Source organism: Lytechinus variegatus, chromosome 3, assembly GCF_018143015.1.
Source record: "Lytechinus variegatus isolate NC3 chromosome 3, Lvar_3.0, whole genome shotgun sequence".
Classification (NCBI taxonomy): domain Eukaryota; kingdom Metazoa; phylum Echinodermata; class Echinoidea; order Temnopleuroida; family Toxopneustidae; genus Lytechinus; species Lytechinus variegatus.
The window spans coordinates 64,077,154-64,098,352 of NC_054742.1; the positions used below are offsets into that span (position 1 = coordinate 64,077,154).

The window sequence follows — 21,199 nt, forward strand, 5'->3', positions numbered from 1 at the left end:
CTTTCCTCTTCTGTCCTTTTCTCTTTTTTGGGGGGGTTGTGAAAAATTTGGGGGGGGGGGAAGTCCCCCCAAAGCCCCCCCCCCCCATCTGTACATTAGTGAATTTTTGTTGTAAGAATGCAACAGATTAAGTGATATGACTGACATATCAATTTAGAATAATGTTTGTAGTTATTTATAACAAATATTGATATTGATAAATTCATAAGTACCGGTACATATTATCTCTGTTAGTTTAGCTCATTCGGCCCGAAGGGCCAAATGAGCCTATATCGTGACGTGGTATCTGTCTTCCTTCGTCTGTCGTCCGTCCAGAGTTTCAAAATGCTACTTCTTCGCCATTTTAAGTCCGATTTCAATTCTATTTGCTTTATATGATAGTACTAGGTTCACAAAAATTCACAAATAAGCTTTTTCTTTATTTTGAAATTTTGCCTAGAACAATTTTTATGCTAATTTATGCAAATTAATTTATTCATGTTCTTCAATTGTTGACCAATTTTTTCTTCTATCTGGTAGAACTTCGTGAGGTTCACCAAACTTGTACACAGAATTTTTAAATTTTTTCGAGAAAATTATTTATGCTACTGTATGCAAAATTTATTTATAAATCACAGAAAATGGCTCTTCTTTATTTTTGATCAATTTCAATTTTGTTTGCTTTATATGATAGCTCGAGGTGGTGATACAATATTTCAACACAGAATTTTGAATTTCATTAAATATGCTGATTTATTCATATATTTTCAAAACTCTCAAAAATGATTTATTTGTTGAATGATTTTGATTATTTTTGTTCCATCTGAGAGCTACATGAGGTTCACCAAGGTTCTACACAGAGTTAAGAAATGTTGACTAGAAAGTTATTCATGCTTAATTTATATGAAATTTATTCATAGATCACAAAAAATGCTTCTGGGCAGGTCCAAGCTATTTGACTTGTGAGGTACGGGACATTTAAAGACTTCAAAGTTGTGTAACATAAAAACAAATTCACAACAGAGATTCTTTGATGGATTTTGGAAGGCCAGTAGTGCCCTCTTTATTCAGTAAAAAAAGTAGTGATCTACAATTCAATTAACGATGTAATATTTCAATTAATATGCGCTGTGACGTAAGGGACCAGACAAAAGCTGATTTTTTTGAAAAAAAAGTTTGTCACTAAAACTCTGTGAATTGGAATAAGCTGGAAATCTGTCATTATCATGTTTTCATCTTGTATCTTATTAAGTTTCATAAGCCATAATTGAAATGATATAACTCATTGTTGTTATTATGTAATAGCTCAAAATATAAACATCCGCGCTGTGACGTACGGGACATTTGTCCATGTGTAAAATGAATGGGGAAAGTGAATTTTCATCAAAATCTATAATTAACTTGATGTAAACCAAAGTAAGTTAAGTTTTACATGGATTATCATGATTATATATTTCTTTAATAAAGCATACACTAAAACAAAACATAGCAAACACTTTATGACCTTATAAATGTTATGATAGATGTTTTGCAAATAATTAATGATTTCTTGGAATCATGACCTTGGCATTCATTAACTTACATGTAAATATGTTTTCAGAAGAAAAAAATATAGGGCAAAAAACTTGAGAGCATAAGCTTTAAAATGACATACAATATGTTAATAACGATTTAGATAAAGATTCAATTTTTTCTTCAGAGGGGACAATAGCTTGGACCTGCCCTTCTATGTCATTTCTTCATCAATTTCAATTCTATATATATGCTCAATTTATGTCACCAATATAGTGTCAACTGGGCTGAAATTAAAGTTTGTGTTAAATTTCGTTGCTAGATGGCGGATGAGCTCCACATCATTGATGTGCTAGTTAGTGATAAAAATGACTAATACTCCCCTCCAATAAAAAATGGGTCACATACAGTCAGGTCATCATCACAGTGATAAAGTTAGTGTTACATGTTTGCTCTCTTTGATAAGATTTTAGCAGATTGTATTTCACATTTGTTTCTGTTTCACGTCACAATGTCATGTTCGTGCTTAAAACTGCATTTCGATTTCCTGTAAACTTTTAAGGTAGATAAAAATAAAATCCTCTGGGGCCCGTTTTATAAAACTTCAGATATAACAAGAAAAATTGCAGTTTAAATCTACTGATATCATTTGAATTGATTGGCTGATGGTAAACTTGTTATAGAAATTGTGCAGTTGTTATTCATTATGAAACAGGATATCGTTTATATTCAACCATGTTTCTTTGTATTCTAGAGTATGGTGGCCTTGGATTGGATTATACGTACTCTGTAGCGTTTAGTGAGGAGCTGGGTGGTATAACCTGCGGAGGCGTCCCTATGGCCATCGGGGTTCAAACTGATATGGCCACTCCAGCTCTTGCCAGGTGAATTAACTTGAGTTCAGAATACAGGCCTATTTTGCTCTGTTAGTGTGCCTCATCTGTTATCTATTACAGTATTAAAAATAATTTTTAAAAAAGAGGTTCATACATGTATATGCTGCAGCTTATATAAAGTAAACAAATCACTTGGGACTGTGTATGTGACACTACAGTTTCTTTTGATAAACTCTTAAGATGCTGTTGATACCAAAACTGTGGTACCGGTATGAAGTTACAATACATGCAGTTGTAATTTGTCTTCCATGTAAAAGAAGAAAAGAGCTACCTATTAAGGCAAACTTGAAAAACACACTTTTTGTTTAAAACCTAGTTTCATTTAATTTGACTTTATTCATTTTATTGGAAGGGGATGGTATACACATGCATGTGGGTGATTCCATACGTGTCGTACGGGACATTTAGAGAACATTTGACAGTTTTTGACAAGAAAAAACAAAAAATATTCCAGTAACTATAGATGGTCATCAACTACTACCAGAGTGTAAGAAAAACCAAGACTTAACATGACTTGAATTCACATCCTGTATAATACAGATTAAAAATAGTAATGTGTCGTACGGACGCAGAAAAAGTGGCTTTTTTAGAAACCTCAAGTTTGTACTCAAAAGTCTGTGAGTTGGGCAGATAAATTTCATAGAAACTGAACTCAAATTGACACTCAATTATCCAAGAACAAACACATTTATAAAAGAAAGCAAAATAAACATTCATGAATAAATAAAGCAAATTATAATTTTCGAGAACATTGTGGCGTACGGGACATTCAAAATGTGTCGTACGGGACATCTCTAAATTGAAGCCAAACTTTCTTACTTTATGTCACTTTGACTTCTTCAATCACATTATTTGGCTGATGATAATGATAATCATATCAAACTAAGACATTCATAAGGTTAGAAACCGCTATTAGGTGAATATTTCTGTTAATATATCATAAACAAAATAATGTGTCGTACGGGACAATTGTGTGTCGTACAGGACACTTCTGTATCGTACGGGACACTTGTGTGTTGTACGGGACACTTGTGTGTTGTACAGGCACTTGCGTGTTGTACTGGGCAGCCTGAATAAATAAACATGAACATTTTATCAATCAGAAGGAGCATATTGCCCCTAAATTCTTGCTAATTTATGAAAAATCTTTTAATGAGTAGTCATTCAGGACAATACAATTCAGTAACCTCAATATATACAACTGGGAACAATGTTATAATTTTTTTCATGATGGGAAATGTACAAGTGTTCACAGCATTTTTACGAGCTGAAAAACTTGAACAGGTTTTGTGTGAAGTTATATTTTAGGGAATTAATTGATGATTTCCAAACACTATTTAAACAATGAATAAATGAAACTTTGTGTAAATTATGGGGCTAAAATGTTATGATTTTTTATATAAAATGTATATCTATATGATATATGTCACAACTGTCACTTTTTTTGCTTTTTTGGTCACAATTTTTTTTTCTTAAGAAATGCGGTTCTACTTTTTCAAACCCATCTGCATTTCATGAAACCATATGGTTTGTCTTATTTTCCAGATTTTTTTAACAACTTGAAAAAAGTAAGGAGTTTCAATACTGTATATAAAAATAGTGATCATCAAGGGAAGTCCAAATAGATGATCATGATGATTGATATAATTTTTTTTTTACATCTTATAATAATTCCACATTAGCATGCAAGAGGAAGTCATCTTCCAGGCTAGGTTGAAATAATTATAAAAGTTTTCTTTTCATGCTCAATGAAAAGAAATTAACCTGCTCTGATCAGTGAAAATCACCAGTTTAGCTGAAGGGATTCACAAAAGAATAAGCCTACATGAAATCAATTAAAATGTTTAGAATCACCTATAACATGTTTTATGGATATAACAAAGTACTTTTTCAGTTCACTTTATGTTAAATCAATTAAATGAACTTAAATATGCCTACTATTTATGGTTTCTGAATCCAAATCCTGCAATTAAATGCATTATTATATTTGTGTGTCGTACGGGACATGTCCTGTACGACACAGCGTGTGTCGTACGGGACATTTTTTAATAGGACAATCATTGAAAAATGAAGGGCAGTAATTAGATCCTTATGAGATAAATCAATCACCCATGGGTCAAATAAAGAGAAACTGATTTTATGAAATTGCATCATCAAAAATAAAATTGTAGGAAAAACTTTTGCATTGTCATGTGTCGTACGGGACATTGCCAAAAATAGGTTCGGAAAAATCAGGGCTGCCCCTATTATGGATCATGAAAATGTTGTAGATATTATTTGGAACTATCAATGATATATTATTCTATTCACCTGCAATATTTTCAATCTTCTCTTGCTTTGCAAATAATTGTTTCAGGCGGAATTTGTACTTGACTATTCAATGAGCAAAATTATTGAAAATTTAAAATTCCACTGTTCTCCCCCCAAAAAAACTATATCTGTCTTCACTTTTGGTTAAAACTCATAATTTTCATAAAATTTAGGTATCATAGTAAAATCTTACACTACTTATGACTTATTGAAAGCATGTTGAAATTTATGATATTTTCTAGTGTGGAATCGCCCATGTACAGTATGTACAATTCATTGACATAGAGTATAAAGTTCAGGGGAAGTCCATTTCAACAACCAACAAGAAATTTGATCACTACTATGAGGCCAGAATAGCCATTAGTGAAATAATGCAATATGCAGTTGTTATCGTTTGTAGTAAACTCTTTCTCTCTCCCCTCTTTTTTTTTTGGGGGGGGGGGTGATGGAAAGCCCAAATCAGATCTAGTTGAAAGTCTTTAAAATTTTTATCGTTGAAAGAAAAGAGCAAACTATGACCTGTATTGGTTTGGTTTAACATAGGTTATGGTTTAACTCTGTGCTAAAATGATGGGAAGCCGAAAGTAAAAAAATTGTTTACTCTCACTGTGCTTTCTCATTGTGCTATAATGACAGAGAAAACCAATTCAGTTTTTATCATCATTTATGAATGATCTTAGTAACAGATGAGCTGATAAATTCAACCTGTACTGTGGTTTTTTTTTTGTCACAATTGGCTATCCATAGTTAATGAAACTCTTATCCCCCTTGGTAAAGATAAATTCCAGTACTGGTAACGATCTCAAAATGACTTTTTACAGAATCTAATATAATGACCACCCAAGTGTCTGTTTGTATGAATAAAAAATATGTGCCAAAGGATCCTGGGAGAAATTGTGTAATTGCTGAGAAATAAGCAAAATAAGCGCTGATTCGGTCACTTCCGTCGGGTCTTTATTCCAGCAATAATAATACATTGTCCCACGTGTGCCTATCTGTGTTGGTGATCTTCAGTGTGAATGTTTTTCAGCGTAGATTTCAAAATTTCACAAAGTTCAGTTTATGTAACTGTACCAGATCTAGATCCTCGATGATATTCTGACAATTAAGCCTGGTTTTACAGACTTTCTCATGAAATCAGCGTTTACTGCAACTACTGGAATTTCTCTTTAAATTCAACCTGATGGCCTGCAAGTACGTCTTTTGATCTCTACTGTCCATCCTGAGATTTTCCTAAAATTGCTTTTGATATGGTAAAATTGTAATTCATTATCATTACTATCAATTAGCATCTCTTCACTAAGGATATCTCTTTGAAATCCAAATCTCTTTGTTTTAATATTCAAGGTTTGGATCGGACGAGTTGAAGAGGAAGTTTTTAGCTCCTACCATTGCCGGTGATATGGTAGTATGTCTTGGAGTGAGCGAGCCAGTGGCAGGATCAGATGTAGCGAGTGAGTATTGAAGCACATTCCATCTTCTTATCCAACTATCATTCTAGGTTTTAAATCCTATGGTCTGTATTCTGAGGTAGCCAGCAGTTTAACTTAGTCCATGTCTAACTCGGCGTTATGAAATTGTGGGAAGCCGGAAATGTCAAAATTTTGCTAACATTGTACATGTATATTTTCTATATTTATTGTGCTATTTTCCAATACTTTAATGATGATTATTCTAAGACATTAATGAGTTATTCAAGTGAAAATTGAAATTCTGCTTACATTACTCTGTATATATTTCATATGTTTACTGTTCTATTTCCCCATGCTTCAATGTTGAATGCAACTATTTTGGGCATTATCCTGGTTTAAGTCACTAGTCCATTCATTGCCGTTTATTTCGTCAGCGCTGGTGACTTCTTTCCTCTCCCATTGACTTGTACACAACGAGTGTACACACGAGAAGGGAGGTGACTTATTTCACAATAAAGCCCTATTTTGGTTATTTAAAGACAAAAATGAATTATTCAAGTGAGAATTAACAACGCAGTTCTTAGTCCATGTCTAATTCAAGTGAAAATTGAAATTCTGCTTACATTACTCTGTATATATTTCATATGTTTACTGTTCTACTTCCCCATGCTTCAATGTTGAATGCAACTATTTTGGGCATTATCCTGGTTTAAGTCACTAGTCCATTCATTGCCGTTTATTTCGTCAGCGAAGTACATGTATAGCGCACATAACAATATGTCATAACCCCCTATGCGCTTCCAAAGGACTTTATTACCCTGGCTTTAGCTGTAAAATTGAGCTAGTAACTTGGATTTTCACCTGTGTCATAATTTAGATGAGAGTGTAAATTATACCCAAGTTCAGAATACAGGCCTACGCACTCATTCAATGAACATGGTTATGATATAACCTTGTTCTCAGTTATATCTCCATGTGTGGCAAAATAAGGGTGGCAATGTTTGGCTTATTTTCTCTTTTTCTTTGGGGCAAATGCTTGATTTTTTTACACTGACAGTTTCCATTACACCTATTATTCATACAACTTGGCTCTTATTTAAATTTGATTCTTTAAATCATTTTTTTCTTAATTAAAAATAGAGATCAAAAAAGGAAAATTTTCTTACATATTACTTTCCACCAATAGAGGGCGTACACAAAAATGTGCCCAAAATTCAAGTTTTTGAGCGCTCTGGTGAATACAAAAAATATTCCCAAGTTACTAATGAAAAATAGATTGTAGCTGTATGAAATTTGTGATTTTGGTCACAAAAGTGATACTGTAATGATTTTTTAAAGTATGTGCTCTGTACAACATTGGCATACCATAGTCCTGCCTGTAGATTACCCATAGGCAGGGTGGTAGCAGTGAACAAGTGGGCCTAAGGTCTCACAGGCCTAAATCATTCCCCATAGACTCGTGTGTTAAATTGGTACTTTAAAAAATTCATAAAAAATAAGGATGAAATTCGGGGGTCGAATGTTTACTACCAGTGGATAGGATTTATATCTGGCAATCCATATCTGACCAGAAAAGGGTCCCTCGACCGGCTCATTTTAAAGTAAATTGGCATGTTTGAAGACACCGTCGGGGGGAGCAGATTCATCAACTCAAACAGCAAAATAGCCCTAATCCTTCCGCCAGTCAAAATATAGTCCAAAATTGGTGATATTTCTTCCCAATTAGGGAAAAGGAAGTTCAGTAATTACCAAAAATAGAATCAGTGTTAGATGGACAATCATATGCATACACTTTGTCAATCAGCCATATCAAAATAAAAAAAATAGCAATGGGTTGGCTCGAATGAATATCTATGGCCTGCCACTAGTAATTAGGCCTGTGAAACCTAGAGGTCTCACAGGCCTAATTCATTCCCCATAGACTCATGTGTTAAATTGGCACTTTAAAAAATTCATAAAAAATAAGGATGAAATTCGGGGGTCGAATGTTTACTACCAGTGGATAGGATTTATATCTGGCAATCCATATCTGACCAGAAAAGGGTCCCTCGACCGGCTCATTTTAAAAATAAATTGGCGTGTTTGAAGACACCGTCGGGGGGGCAGATTCATCAACTCAAACAGCAAAATAGCCCTAATCCTTCCGCCAGTCAAAATATAGTCCAAAATTGATGATATTTCTTCCCAATTAGGGAAAAGGAAGTTCAGTAATTACCAAAAATAGAATCAGTGTTAGATGGACAATCATATGCATACACTTTGTCAATCAGCCATATCAAAATAAAAAAAAATAGCAATGGGTTGGCTCGAATGTGCGAATATGCCAACGGCAGTCTGTACTTTACAGGAAGAAGAAGAAGAAGAATGAATATCTATGGCCTGCCACTAGTAATTAGGCCCGTGAAACCTAGAGGTCTCACAGGCCTAATTCATTCCCCATAGACTCATGTGTTAAATTGGCACTTTAAAAATAAATTGGCGTGTTTGAAGACACCGTCGGGGGGGGGGGGGGCAGATTCATCAACTCAAACAGCAAAATAGCCCTAATCCTTCCGCCAGTCAAAATATAGTCCAAAATTGATGATATTTCTTCCCAATTAGGGAAAAGGAAGTTCAGTAATTACCAAAAATAGAATCAGTGTTAGATGGACAATCATATGCATACACTTTGTCAATCAGCCATATCAAAATAAAAAAATAGTAATGGGTTGGCTCGAATGAATATCTATGGCCTGCCACTAGTAATTAGGCCTGTGAAACCCTAAGTATGTCTTTATTAACTGTGGAAAGCTGAATTTATGAAAATACAAAGAGCTTTAGTCTTCATTGCAAATTAATGTTTTAACAAACATTTTCGGGCTTTGTTCATGAAATATATTTATGACACATCATTAATTTAATAATATGGTGGAAGATCTATTCACTTCCCGAGTTCTCATATGTTTTCTACTAACCTTGAAAGCTTTGAAAATTTCAAGTCAACTCACCGGCGGTGATCCACTGTTATAACTGTTCAGCAAGGCTCATGTGAGTGATGGAATGGCATGGCTAAAAATGAAATGGGATTCCAATGATGTGATGTAGTTGTTGAAAGTTGAAGACAAAATAATATTCCAAGCTGTAGAAATTATGTCAGCTCTAGGCAAGTCCTATATCCTTCACAGGCTGTTTGTGTGTCCATCCCAAATCCTATCTGCCACATGCCTATTACAGGCATGAACAGGAGCATTGTTAACTAATTTGCATAGCTTCACCTGAAAATTTCTGGGTACATAGCAACTACCCTGGACCTTGGAGTAGCCTAAAGAATGCATTTAATTGATAAACTTAGACAATGTAGAGAAATCCCCTTTCACACTAAGCACTTAAACGCTAAGAAAGTACCTTATCAACTGGTACATTCACCCTTCACTTCCTCACCATGTATTTTTTTTTTCAAATCTCTAAGCTTAAAATATCTCTTTTCATCTCTACATCTCCTTTCACACATCGCACTTTAACTCTGTCAGCATGCCTCATCAGTTCACCTCTGATGCACATTGGTACTTTCACACCTAGAATAAGTTTCACTATTCTTGACTTGACTTTATATGTTCCCGGCCCCTCCCCCCCCCCTCCTTTTGATTTTTTACTTTGTAGGGCCTCCACTGTAAGATTGAATGATCAGATATATTTATACTTGATGATGATGATAATATGTCATCTTAAGTACTAATTTCAATATAATATCTCCCAGCACTTTTTAAGAAAAAATGGCTCATATACATGGACATCCAAACTTATCAGAAACATCAATGAAATTGAATAGACAAAAAATTAGAGAGGATGATATCACCAACTTTTTTTCCTTGAAATTTCTTTTGACTTCACCATAGATATTCAGACAAGAGCTGAGAAGAAGGGAGATGATTATGTAATCAATGGTAGCAAGACCTGGATAACCAACGGTCATCAAGCAGATTGGACATGTCTTCTGGTCAATACTGGAGATGGACCGTCACACAAGAATAAATCACTCATCTGTGTACCTCTGGATTCTGAAGGTAAGGAACTTGGTAATTAGTATTAGGCAATAGTATTTTGTATCATAGGCCAGCCTTCAAATGGAGCTTTATATGTGTGTTTTGTGGAATATATTAAAGACTGATTGTAGATTACATCTTCCTTACAATATTTGTTTTGTGATACACTTTTTTTTATACAATTTATTCAGATTTAGAAGATGGAAGTCAATTTTTGTTTTTGATCTGTAATCTTGAGATTTACCCCCCCACAACCCATCCCAACAAAAGTTTTAATATTTAGATTGAAGAAGTTGTTCAAATTTCTAATGAATGGACTACACATGGCATACACCCTTGTTGCTAGGAAATGCATGGTTCGTCGTTGTATTTTTGCAGTATGTTTAAGAACATGTTATTTTCATAAATGTTGAGATAACTGAATATTGTTTTATTTCAATATGTAGGTGTTACCAGGGGAAGAAGAATTGACAAGTTGGGCATGCATTGTTCCGACACGGCGGAACTTTTCTTTGAAGATGTGCGTGTCCCCCAGAGTAATCTGATTGGTCAAGAAGGGGCAGGCTTTATTTATCAGATGTTACAATTCCAGGAAGAGAGGTTGTTTGCAGGAGCCGGCGGTAAGAAGAAAAATTGATCTTTTTTATATATCAATTTATTTTCAAATCTGCACATTAAAGAAATATAATATACGCCCAGGAACTTCCCTTAATTGAGAAATTGCAGGGCAATAAAATTCATTAAAGAAGAATAAAAAAGGACAAATCTTGGAATGTAATACAATAATCAATATATCACAGAATAATGATTAAGAGAGAGAGAAAAATGGAAAACTGTGGTGTTGATATCTAAAAACACAAGCCCCTGCCTTTGAGGTACAGCAACAGGCACGGCACAAGCTGAAACCGGTCAAACACCAGACCAATAGCCACTGATGCCCTTAAAACAAATCTTGGTGTTACTTCAACACCATGCAGTGCTAATATAACACCCGATAGGGGGCAAGCCAACGTCATGCATGGCGCTGTCCCTCACAGCACTGAGGCATGTAGCCCCGACAATCACTGCCTCAGCAGACCATGTATCAAAACAAATGTAAATATGGACTTATTGAAGATTAGAAAGTGAGTCATAATCCTTATTCTAATCATAGTCATAATCATAATCACAATCATCTTAATTATAATCACAGTCATAATCACAGTCTTAATTCAGTCTTGATGATTTAAAGTACTTGGCCTAGGGGAAAGTTGTCCCTGCCACTTGTCATAATATACTTAGCCAGTTGTCAATTTGAAATTTACATCTATAGTCTTAGGGATATTGATTTTAGAACAACCATAAGTTTCTTATTGCTTGTCTGAATTCTTTCTAACCTTTACTATTCTCTTTAACTTATTTTTCTCCTCTCAAAACATTTTATGATCACAATTTGATTCCCCTTAGTGATATTGGATTGTCTCTTTGTGTGTATTTCATTCACATATAAAAGCCCTCTTACCATTGGATACGATGATAGCTGATACCATTGAATACACCAAGAATAGGAAGGTGTTCGGAAAGTCAGTACTTGACAATCAAGTGGTTCACTTTAGATTGGCCGAGCTACAGACGGAGGTCGAGCTTCTCAGATCACTCCTCTACAGAGCAACAGGTATGACAAAACTATGACAAAAAATTTTGTAAAAAACAAATAGGCCAATTTCTGAATCATTAGCATAGAGGTTGAATTGAAGTGTACTTATTGTAATTAAGTATCAAACTTGCATTGATTACAAACAGTTTATGTGTGCTTGGTCTAGAAACATTTCTTGTTCTCATATAGTCTAACAACACATCAATATACAGGCTACATCCATTTGGTCTATTTATCAATATGGTCTTATCGCTATTTTGTTTTACTTGATTACACTTAGTCTGATACCCTAGTAGTATCATTGTCAATTAGTCTAATGAACAGTGAAGTGTGTGTTGTAGGATTGTATTTTCCATAAAGAATTATAGAGTTTGGAGAAAATAGTATGACTGATGCAAATATTTGTATACTTGCACTACTTGAATATTTAGCATACAGGAGGTTAATATATGAATCTCATGTTCTGTAAATGTGATCTTTATTATTATCATTATTTGTTTGGCATCACCTATAACAATGCTCTTAAGGCGACTCTATACCAATGCTTTTACAAATCAATTTGGTAGAGTCTTTTTCATCACCCATCAATAATACGCTAGTGATTAAATAATGTTCAATTTAGTTTTTACTCCATATCCATATGTCAAGATTATTTATGGAAATGAAAGCCATATTTTAAAGGTCAATTTTTGGCCATCTTGTTTAGAGGTTTAAGGCAGGAAATTGTTATTTGGAGGAAATGATTTGAATACTTCATTATTTACTGAAATATGTATAGCGATATGAAATCATAATGTGACTTCAGTTAGAATAAATAAAAAGTATTTGTCTTTTTTTACTGTCTATTAGCTCTTTATGTCCAGGGACAGGATGTGACCAGACTTGCATCAATGATCAAGCTCAAAGCTGGACGTTTAGTTCGTGAGGTCAGCGATGCATGCCTGCAATACTACGGTGGAATGGGCTTCACGTCAGACATGCCTATTTCAAGATACTACAGAGATACAAGGTAAACTCAATTATTAGAAATACTTTGAAAAACAAAATCATTATTTTTAAATGAAAGTGAATAGAGGATACCATTGAGATCGCAAGAACCAGTTGTATATCAGTTGATGGGCTTAAATAACTGGGGGTCGTTTCATAAAGCTGTTTTTAAGTTAAGAGTGATTTTAAGAATGACTGGTGATACTTTCTTGTGGTAAATGATCTTGGCCATTAAAATGTACATCGGTGATTATTTTACACAAGAAAGGTTAACCAGACATTCTTAAAGTCGCTCTTAACTTTAAGAACAGCTTTATGAAACAGACACCTGTTATGTTGAACACATTTCACAATGCTCACTAAATTCTAGAAGTCATTTTTAGGAGCTATCGATCTGCACATTCCATTTGCTTTCATCATTCTTTGTTTTGTACAAGCCACCAAAGAACATCAGTTCCATCGCTGAATATCAAATAGCCCAATATTCTCAAAAGAATAATCTCCTGCACCATGGTAAACCACAGACTATGCAGATTTCTTGTATTATTTTGTTTCAATTATGCACCCTTTCTTTACCAGAAGCATGCATTTATAATTGGACTTTACATGATGAAATAAGCGGAATTATTTTTTGCTTTTGCTTGGCTTGCTATTTTTTCCTCGGGGAAAATGTGCCCCCCCCCCCTTTTACAAAATCCTGGATCCGCCCCTGGTCCAAATACAATGGTTGTGTACTATTGACCTCTTTGGAGAATATGGGCCGGAAAGATTTCATTGTAGTGAATTGTGTGATTTAGAAAGAAAGATGTTTAACATTTGAGATTGAACTCGATTTTGAACTTATGTGATAGAAGTCAAGGTCAACCTTAAAGTTTGAATTGTTGGCAGCTATTTTAAGAAGTGCAAAGAGCTGAAATTAAAAGCACCTCAAAATATTGAATGCAAATCCAAATGTGTGTGTCTGAGAAGTTGAAAATTTGTGTGTCTCTTTAATAAATGTATTGAATTACAATCATTTGTGCAATCTGGCCCTTGTTTTTAGCTTCTGATATCCTATCACATCATGATCAGGCTGAAAAATAATGGCCCCAAAAATATGCATTATTGAATTTATTATGTGATCATGCTGCAAATCAGTTTTGCCCTTGACATAATCTTCACGACTGTAGTTAATTAGTTTGGAAAGCAATTCACTTCAAATTGAAGCACGAAATCAACTTTGCTGTAAACCACTAAAATGAGCCCATCTCGACTGTCGTACATGTCGACTCATTTCATTTCATATTATTGAAGGTAAATATATATTGTAGGTGGTACCTATCAAATCATGCGTGCTTTTTATGTGTCATTTCATACTATTTGAAGATTAATTTCTATTGGAGGTGGCGCCGATGAAGTCATGCTTGGTATCATCTGCAAATACATGGGATCTCTACCCAAATGAATCCAAAGGTAATTTCAATGCAAAAAATAAAAATCTAAATAAATTTATGTTTCGTTTTTGTTTATTCATCACAAATATGTTCTGACTTTCGACTTGTGTTTCTTCTTGACAGATTTCTTACAGTGTATCCAGACTCTGAATGCAGTAATGATGCATTAAAAGTTATTGTAATTCACTTTGTTGTATATCTACACATAGATCTTTTTATTACTTCAAAATTGTATAGGCCAGGTAACACAAGAGTTTATCAATTAATCATAGGCTGGATTTTATAATTGATTACATTGATCATTACATGCAATCAGTCATTAAAATCAACTGTACAATCAGTCGCAAAGGTTTGTCTTGGTGGCCATACTAAACATTACATATCACTGCTGGAGCAATGCACAGTATCACAAAGAAAGGGAAATTTTCATGGACCTGTTGCAGGTAGCATGTCAATCAAATGCAAACACACACACACACACACACAGAAGTAAAATGCAATATGCTTTTCAACCAATCAGAAACAAAAGTTTTGAGGTTTCAATACCAGAGCATCATTGGGTGATTTCAAGTATAGCATTGGAATCTGGTGATGTGAAAACGAGGCCGGTGTCAAGATTGATCATGCAGATTGTTATGTATTTTCAGCATTTTTCTTAAAGCACTGGTGTCGAAAGCTGTCTGCTCTGCTGTACTGAGCATTTTACAACTTGTGATTTCCCAATTCACCAACAGAAACCCCTCTACATGCACAAATTATTTAAGTATGTCTGTGTGTGTCCTGCAGGTTGTTTTATTTGAACATATTTTCTTCCTTGTTTGATATCTTTTCATTGTTTGTACTTGTTAATATATGTATATATTTGTTACTTGTATGCAGGGCCCCCAAGAAAAACATTGCTTAGTCCACTGATGGGGTTACCCTGGGAAAACTAAACGAAATAAATAAATAGGGATTGGGAAACTATGGGTAGCTTTCACAGTTGAGATGAGTACACATCACCAGATATTCGTACAAATAATGAGGAATAATGCTAACTCTTTCAGTTTATTAAAATGATTTGAGAGTCAGTGTTAGTTCCTGTATGAGCTTTTGCTGCAATTTCTCCTGCCTGAAGTTGATGAGTGAATGTGTCATGAGATATCACAATCGGTATCATCCGTCTGAACCAGTCTCGGTGATGTAAGCCCAGTTCTGCAGCCCTGTTCACACTCAATAACAACAGCATTACTTGAAATCATCCAATGTGCTCTTAAATATTTAGTTTTTTTTAAATCAATTTTCATATTGCTATCATTTCATTTTATCCAATGACAATACACCCCCATGAGTTCTGATTATGTTTTTGTACTGAGTTTACTCCCCATATTTCTTTCAAAATTGTGTCCCCCACATCTGTGCAAAATATCTTTTTCTTCATGTTAATATTGTGCTGTCTCCACTGTTTCTTATCAAAACGACCAGTGTACCTCGTATTTTAATACTTTCTTGGGAAAGACAATGTAATGGAAGGGGAAATTTATGCAATTCACAATAAATGCTTCAGAAATAACATATTCTGTATGCTATGTGTGAGAGATAATGAAATGAATTATGTTCAATGAAATTTGTATATTATAAAAGTAGTTGTGTGAAAATTGTGCAATTCACTATGATTCCTTCTGAGGTTGGTATAATTTGTACAGATATGTGAGATATAATTTCAATGATATCTGTTGTAAATAGTTCTTGAACATTGTGCTATTCACTATGAGTGCTTCTGAAGTCATATAATCTGTATGTGTAAGATATGTAGATATACATATTATTCAATGAAATTTGCATATTTACGAATGATGATATATATATATATGTTTCTGACTTTGTTTATTCACAGACTTGGATCAATTGGAGGCGGAGCTGATGAAGTGATGCTGACCATCATATCAAAGATGATGAACATACTGCCTTCTTCAAAGTCAAAATAACATTTTTCAAAGCTTTCTCAATCTCAACATTTATCCACAGTAATTGTTGATGGGGTGCTTTCAATACTTTTCAATAATTTTCTGATCAATTAGGGTTTCATAAAGCTGTTTGTAAAGTCATGCACAACTTTACCCACGACTGGAACATGTTCTCGGGTGCTAAGTCATTTATGTTGGCATGGTAGGAATTGATCGTGAGAGGGTCACCAGTATTGCATAAAGTCATTTGTAAGTTACAAACAGCTTTGTGAAATGCCCACCAGGTTAGTGATATACTACAAATATACCAGACAATGTGAGAGTTTTATAGTGGTGAATGTTTATATGAGGTCGGACAATTACTCTTCCAAGGGAACCAATGTGCTACTCCAACGGAGGATGAATGAATAGTTAGATTTATTTTTGTATCTTATTGAAATTTGAATAATAGATATTGGTAATCTGGGGCCTGTTTCATAAGGACTTGCAACTGTTGTAACTTTGTCATCATGGCAACTACCATGGTAACAGGGCTCAGCAGCCAATCATAATCCAGGTTGCCATGGTAGTTGCGATAATGGCAAAGTTACAACAGTTGCAAGTCCTTTATGAAACGGGCTCCAGGTCTCAACTGTTCCGCATCCCCACCCTGGACAAAAATCTGTTCACTGTGGTCGACGGAGCTTGATTGATGAATGCACAGTCATATCAGAAGTGTTACCCGATGCAAAGACCTGGCTGTACTGCATGTCTGAGAGATTACATGATCTGTGATGTCAGTAATAGTGCACCACATCCCATCAGTTATTTCAGGAAACGTAAGCTTTAGAAAATTAAGGATGTTTTTACCATACGGGTAAAATATCAGGTCTGTATACATGGTATTAAATGTACATTTGTCAGTAATATGGTTGTCATAAATGCAATGTAAAAATTGTTGCTTTCCTTTATTAGGATATTAATATCTCATTTTTTATTTCAAGAATGTAAATTTGAATTAATATATAATTATTTACTTTATTTATCTTGGTGGCTGTTCAGTATTAACGTTTAAGGGATTTAGGGGCTCTAAACTGAGTCTGCTCCCGTATCATATCTTTAAAGACATTCTAAAACATTTTGCCAACTTGAAACCGTACATTCCATGAATCTGACAGTTTAGTAGAGGTCCCCACCAAATGATAAAGCTGGAAGATTAGGGTGAACTTTTTTTTCTAAAGTTAAGTTTGGTTGCTTTGAGCTAGAAATAAAGTCAGGAGAGAACTTTCCGGTACATTTGAGTGTGATGTCTGTGTTTGTGTATAAATAAACACACACACACATGCACATGGGTGGAAGTTCATTATGGTGCGGGCACTACTCAAGATGGAGCTTGGAATGTTATTGTTCTCACTGTAGACAGGAATCGGGTCAGTTTGCTGTCCTTACTAGAATGTTGCGAATGATTGTTCTATTTACATAGTCCCGGGGGGCGTTTCATGAAAGGACTTGTCGGATGTTTTATCTGACAAGCCCCATTTTATCCGACAGTTGCCATAGTAACATTACCTCTCAGCCAATCAACATTAGAGAAAGTTGTCGGATGTAAATGTTGATGAAACACTCCCCCAGGTTTACCCTCTAAGTTTCAAGGAAGTTTCAAAAATTATCCAAAAGGTTTATACTTTTTGAGATTTTACAAATTCATGTATTTTTCTGTAGATAAAACTTGGCGATATGTAATAATCCACCATGGTATTCAACATCATTGTCAGATATTAGGGTGGGGAGGGGGGTGCTTTTGCTTTAAAGACCCAGAATATAATATGGAAGGATTTTACATCATGAATTCATATTCCCAGATTAGAATCTTTTCCAGAATTCATATAAAATCATGATTATTTTTGTGGTATAGGTGATCCTATTTCTAATGCTGGATTTATTGTACATAAAAGGAAAATATGATTCCTTCGGGAGTTGAAAATGGAACAATTTCGATGTTAAAGTGATCATGAAAAAGAATGAATGAGAATGATTAATAATGAATGTGTGTTATCAATTTTCATATTCAGTTCATGATGCTATCTCAGTAATTGCTTTGTGAAGTAATTTTCTGAAAGTGTTGAAGTTGACTTCTTGAAATATGGTTGAAATAGTTTATATTCAATTCTTCTCTTTTATCTACATGTAGGAGATAATGCCATTATTAAGATGACATGCAAAACACTGATACTTACTGATGGATTGCAGTTCACATTACTGAAAATTTATGTATAAGTTATGATTAAAGAAGGATATGAGAAAAAAATACCCCCCCCCCATCCCATCCAACCTACCCCTGTCTGACCTATCCAGATTTGAACCCAGACCTTGCATGGTCAGTGCTCTGCCAGCTGAGCTACCCCCCCCCCATATTCTCCCTTCTTGTCATGGTGGCAAAGTGGGGGTATTTCAATATCAAACGATTCATTTGCCAGTGTGATAATACATTGTATTATATAGATATGAATATAGTTTTATATGATTAAAATGGAATGTATCTGTGTCTTCATATTAAAATCGTCTATATATATGCAATATTTGATAATGAAGTTTGTCTCTTTCACAGAGTAAGTATATTCGCACATTTTCACACAAGGACATTGAGGAAAGAGAATTGAGGTCTGGGGGGGGGGGGGGGGAGGGGGGTGTTTCACAAAGATAAGTATGACCAAAAGTCATGCTTTAGTGACAATGTACATGATAGTAAATACAGTCTCGTTGGTCAACACATGGTAGTATGTAGAGTGTGTCTCATGAGCGTGATCTGGACTATGCAGTGATGCATTACATACCATGCACAAGTTGGAATTCAAGCTCGATTCTGTTTTGTGAAACAGCCCCCTGGGTGCCTACAGTTAATAAGCCAGTTCATATTTACACTCGTGATCAGAAGATTCTGCGCATGATCAGAGGAAGGTAATTGGTGCTAAAGTGACATGGTGGTTTAAAATTAAATGAGATAAGCACCAACTCTGTAGCTTGATTATTCATTATATTCTTTTGAATTTTTTCCATTTACATCCACAAAAAACAATGCGTCTACGAACGACTGGCATTTCACAGTTTGCCATGTACAATGTGTAGCGTGCTATAATATGCATTCAAAGTAGAAATGCAACAAATACCTTCATAGAGTGTTTATGAGTGTGTTATTTTAGTCACCAGGGCCCTACAAAGAGTTGCAACTATGGAAAGCCATCAACATCTAAAATGCATGTTGGTTCAAAATATTTTCTAGATATGCTGTACATTCATGCACTCATCCTTTTCTTGCAAGTTCAGTGTGATTTTCTTTGCGTACAAAGACATCGAGTAAATTTCCTGCAAAATAAATTGCAATCGATAGATTTCCATAGATTGATTTGATTAATCATAACTCTTTGTAAGACGGGCCTGGGCCCTGTCTTACAAAGAGTTGCGATTGATCCGATCAATCTATGGAAATCTATCGATGTCAATTTATTTTTAAACCTTTGAAATCTGCCTATCATAAAATGAAAGGTCATGTGACCACAATTGTCCATGAAGGAATCACAAACTGGTCTATTGAAAGGAGGAATGAATAACAATCCACACTCGGAGTCTAATCACTGTATACTTTATTAAAACAAAAGTAATATATCAACCAATGTAATAGTACAATACTTTTCAGAAGTGAAGAATTCTGTGTAGTAAAACCTGGAACATAAGACAGTTTTCTATGGTAAAAATAAACATTTCTTCCCCAATAGATGAACAGGATTACATGATACATGAACCGTTCCTTATAAACGGTTGGTCTAGTATATCAAATTAGTGTTAAATTCTGCATGCACCAGCATAAATGGAAAATGTATGTCTCATGATAGCTGATATGATACATCGAGAGCTGCCAACCTTAAAAAGTAAAGAATAGTAATCCAGAAGCTCAAAAGTTATAATTTTGACATAAAAGTCATAATTTCAACTTTTTCAACGGTATTATGAATCTCTTTGAAGAGGTAGTATAAGAACAGAATCTTGAAAAGAAATGAATCCTCTATGACTCAGATTCAGAATCTTCACTGGTAGACTACTCTCTTGCATAAATCCATGATAAATCCAAAAAGAAAACCCACAAGATTGAGTCAATAATTAAAAAACATAACATTCAAAGCAATGTAAACAAAGATACACGATCATGCAAAGAAAAATGACCATCATTGGCCACCTTCAGATGAGTTCACCACTCACTGCCCAATGTAATTACTATATAGTATTAAATGTTAACATACTTATTTGCCCTGAAAATGTAATAATTAAGGTCAAAAACAATATGGCATAATTTGACATGAAAATCCTGATAATTGTGACTTTTTCCTAATAGCAGCTCTGTAATATCCAACTTAGCACCTTTTTTGTCAGTAAAAAATGCAAACATGATTATACCACTGGAGACATTATCAAGAATTGAACTGGGTTAAAATGAGTGTCAACTCTTAATGTTAACAAATACCTGGGGTTTGTTGCATAAAACCTTTTACCTGAGAAAACTCTGGTAAAAACTGAGGTTATTCTGATTTCTGCCATTGACTTTAACACAGGACAAAAACTATGGTAAAAACATACCAAGTTTTCTCAGGTAAAAAGTTTTATGTAATGGCCCCAGGTGTACTTTTTTTTTTGGGGGGGGGAGGGGAGGTAGTAGAGGGAACAGGAAAAGACAGACGAAATTATCCTTTGTATTCATAAGAACAATAACTTTGGGATTGAGGAATATAATATCTGCAAATGACTGCAATGAGATGAGTGAACAATGAGTAAACACTTAAAATATAGGGGATATTACGTATTCTCAAAATGTGCTTCGTCAAAATTTCATTAATTTCATGAGCGTTATCTAGAGGGAGCTATCTTACTGAATGAACTAAGACAGTAAATATAAAAACAGTTCTTACAGGACATTATTTATGGGTGAGTAAAGCTTTGACCAGTGGTGGATCTAGCCAGACTAAATATGACACTAACCCGTGGGCCAAACTTACTATCAACATTAATAACAATTTTGAATCTGTTATATTTTGACT

The 21,199-nt window shown here is 34.6% G+C and overlaps 1 protein-coding gene across 2 annotated transcripts in view; it reads left to right on the forward strand.

Annotated features, from left to right (window-relative positions):
* The window catches only part of LOC121411645 (probable acyl-CoA dehydrogenase 6), a 33,300-nt gene extending 16,681 nt beyond the window's left edge, over positions 1–16,619 (forward strand). The window contains exons 3-10 of one of the 2 annotated variants that reach the window (XM_041604461.1): positions 2,246–2,375; positions 6,045–6,151; positions 9,985–10,152; positions 10,578–10,751; positions 11,624–11,785; positions 12,617–12,776; positions 14,120–14,206; positions 16,064–16,619. In XM_041604461.1, the coding sequence (XP_041460395.1) occupies positions 2,246–2,375; positions 6,045–6,151; positions 9,985–10,152; positions 10,578–10,751; positions 11,624–11,785; positions 12,617–12,776; positions 14,120–14,198 (980 nt within the window). In that variant the 3' untranslated portion in view covers positions 14,199–14,206; positions 16,064–16,619. The remainder of the gene's footprint in view (positions 1–2,245; positions 2,376–6,044; positions 6,152–9,984; positions 10,153–10,577; positions 10,752–11,623; positions 11,786–12,616; positions 12,777–14,119; positions 14,207–16,063) is intronic. The other variant, XM_041604460.1, reaches the window with a different exon arrangement.
* Positions 16,620–21,199: the final 4,580 nt, after the last annotated feature.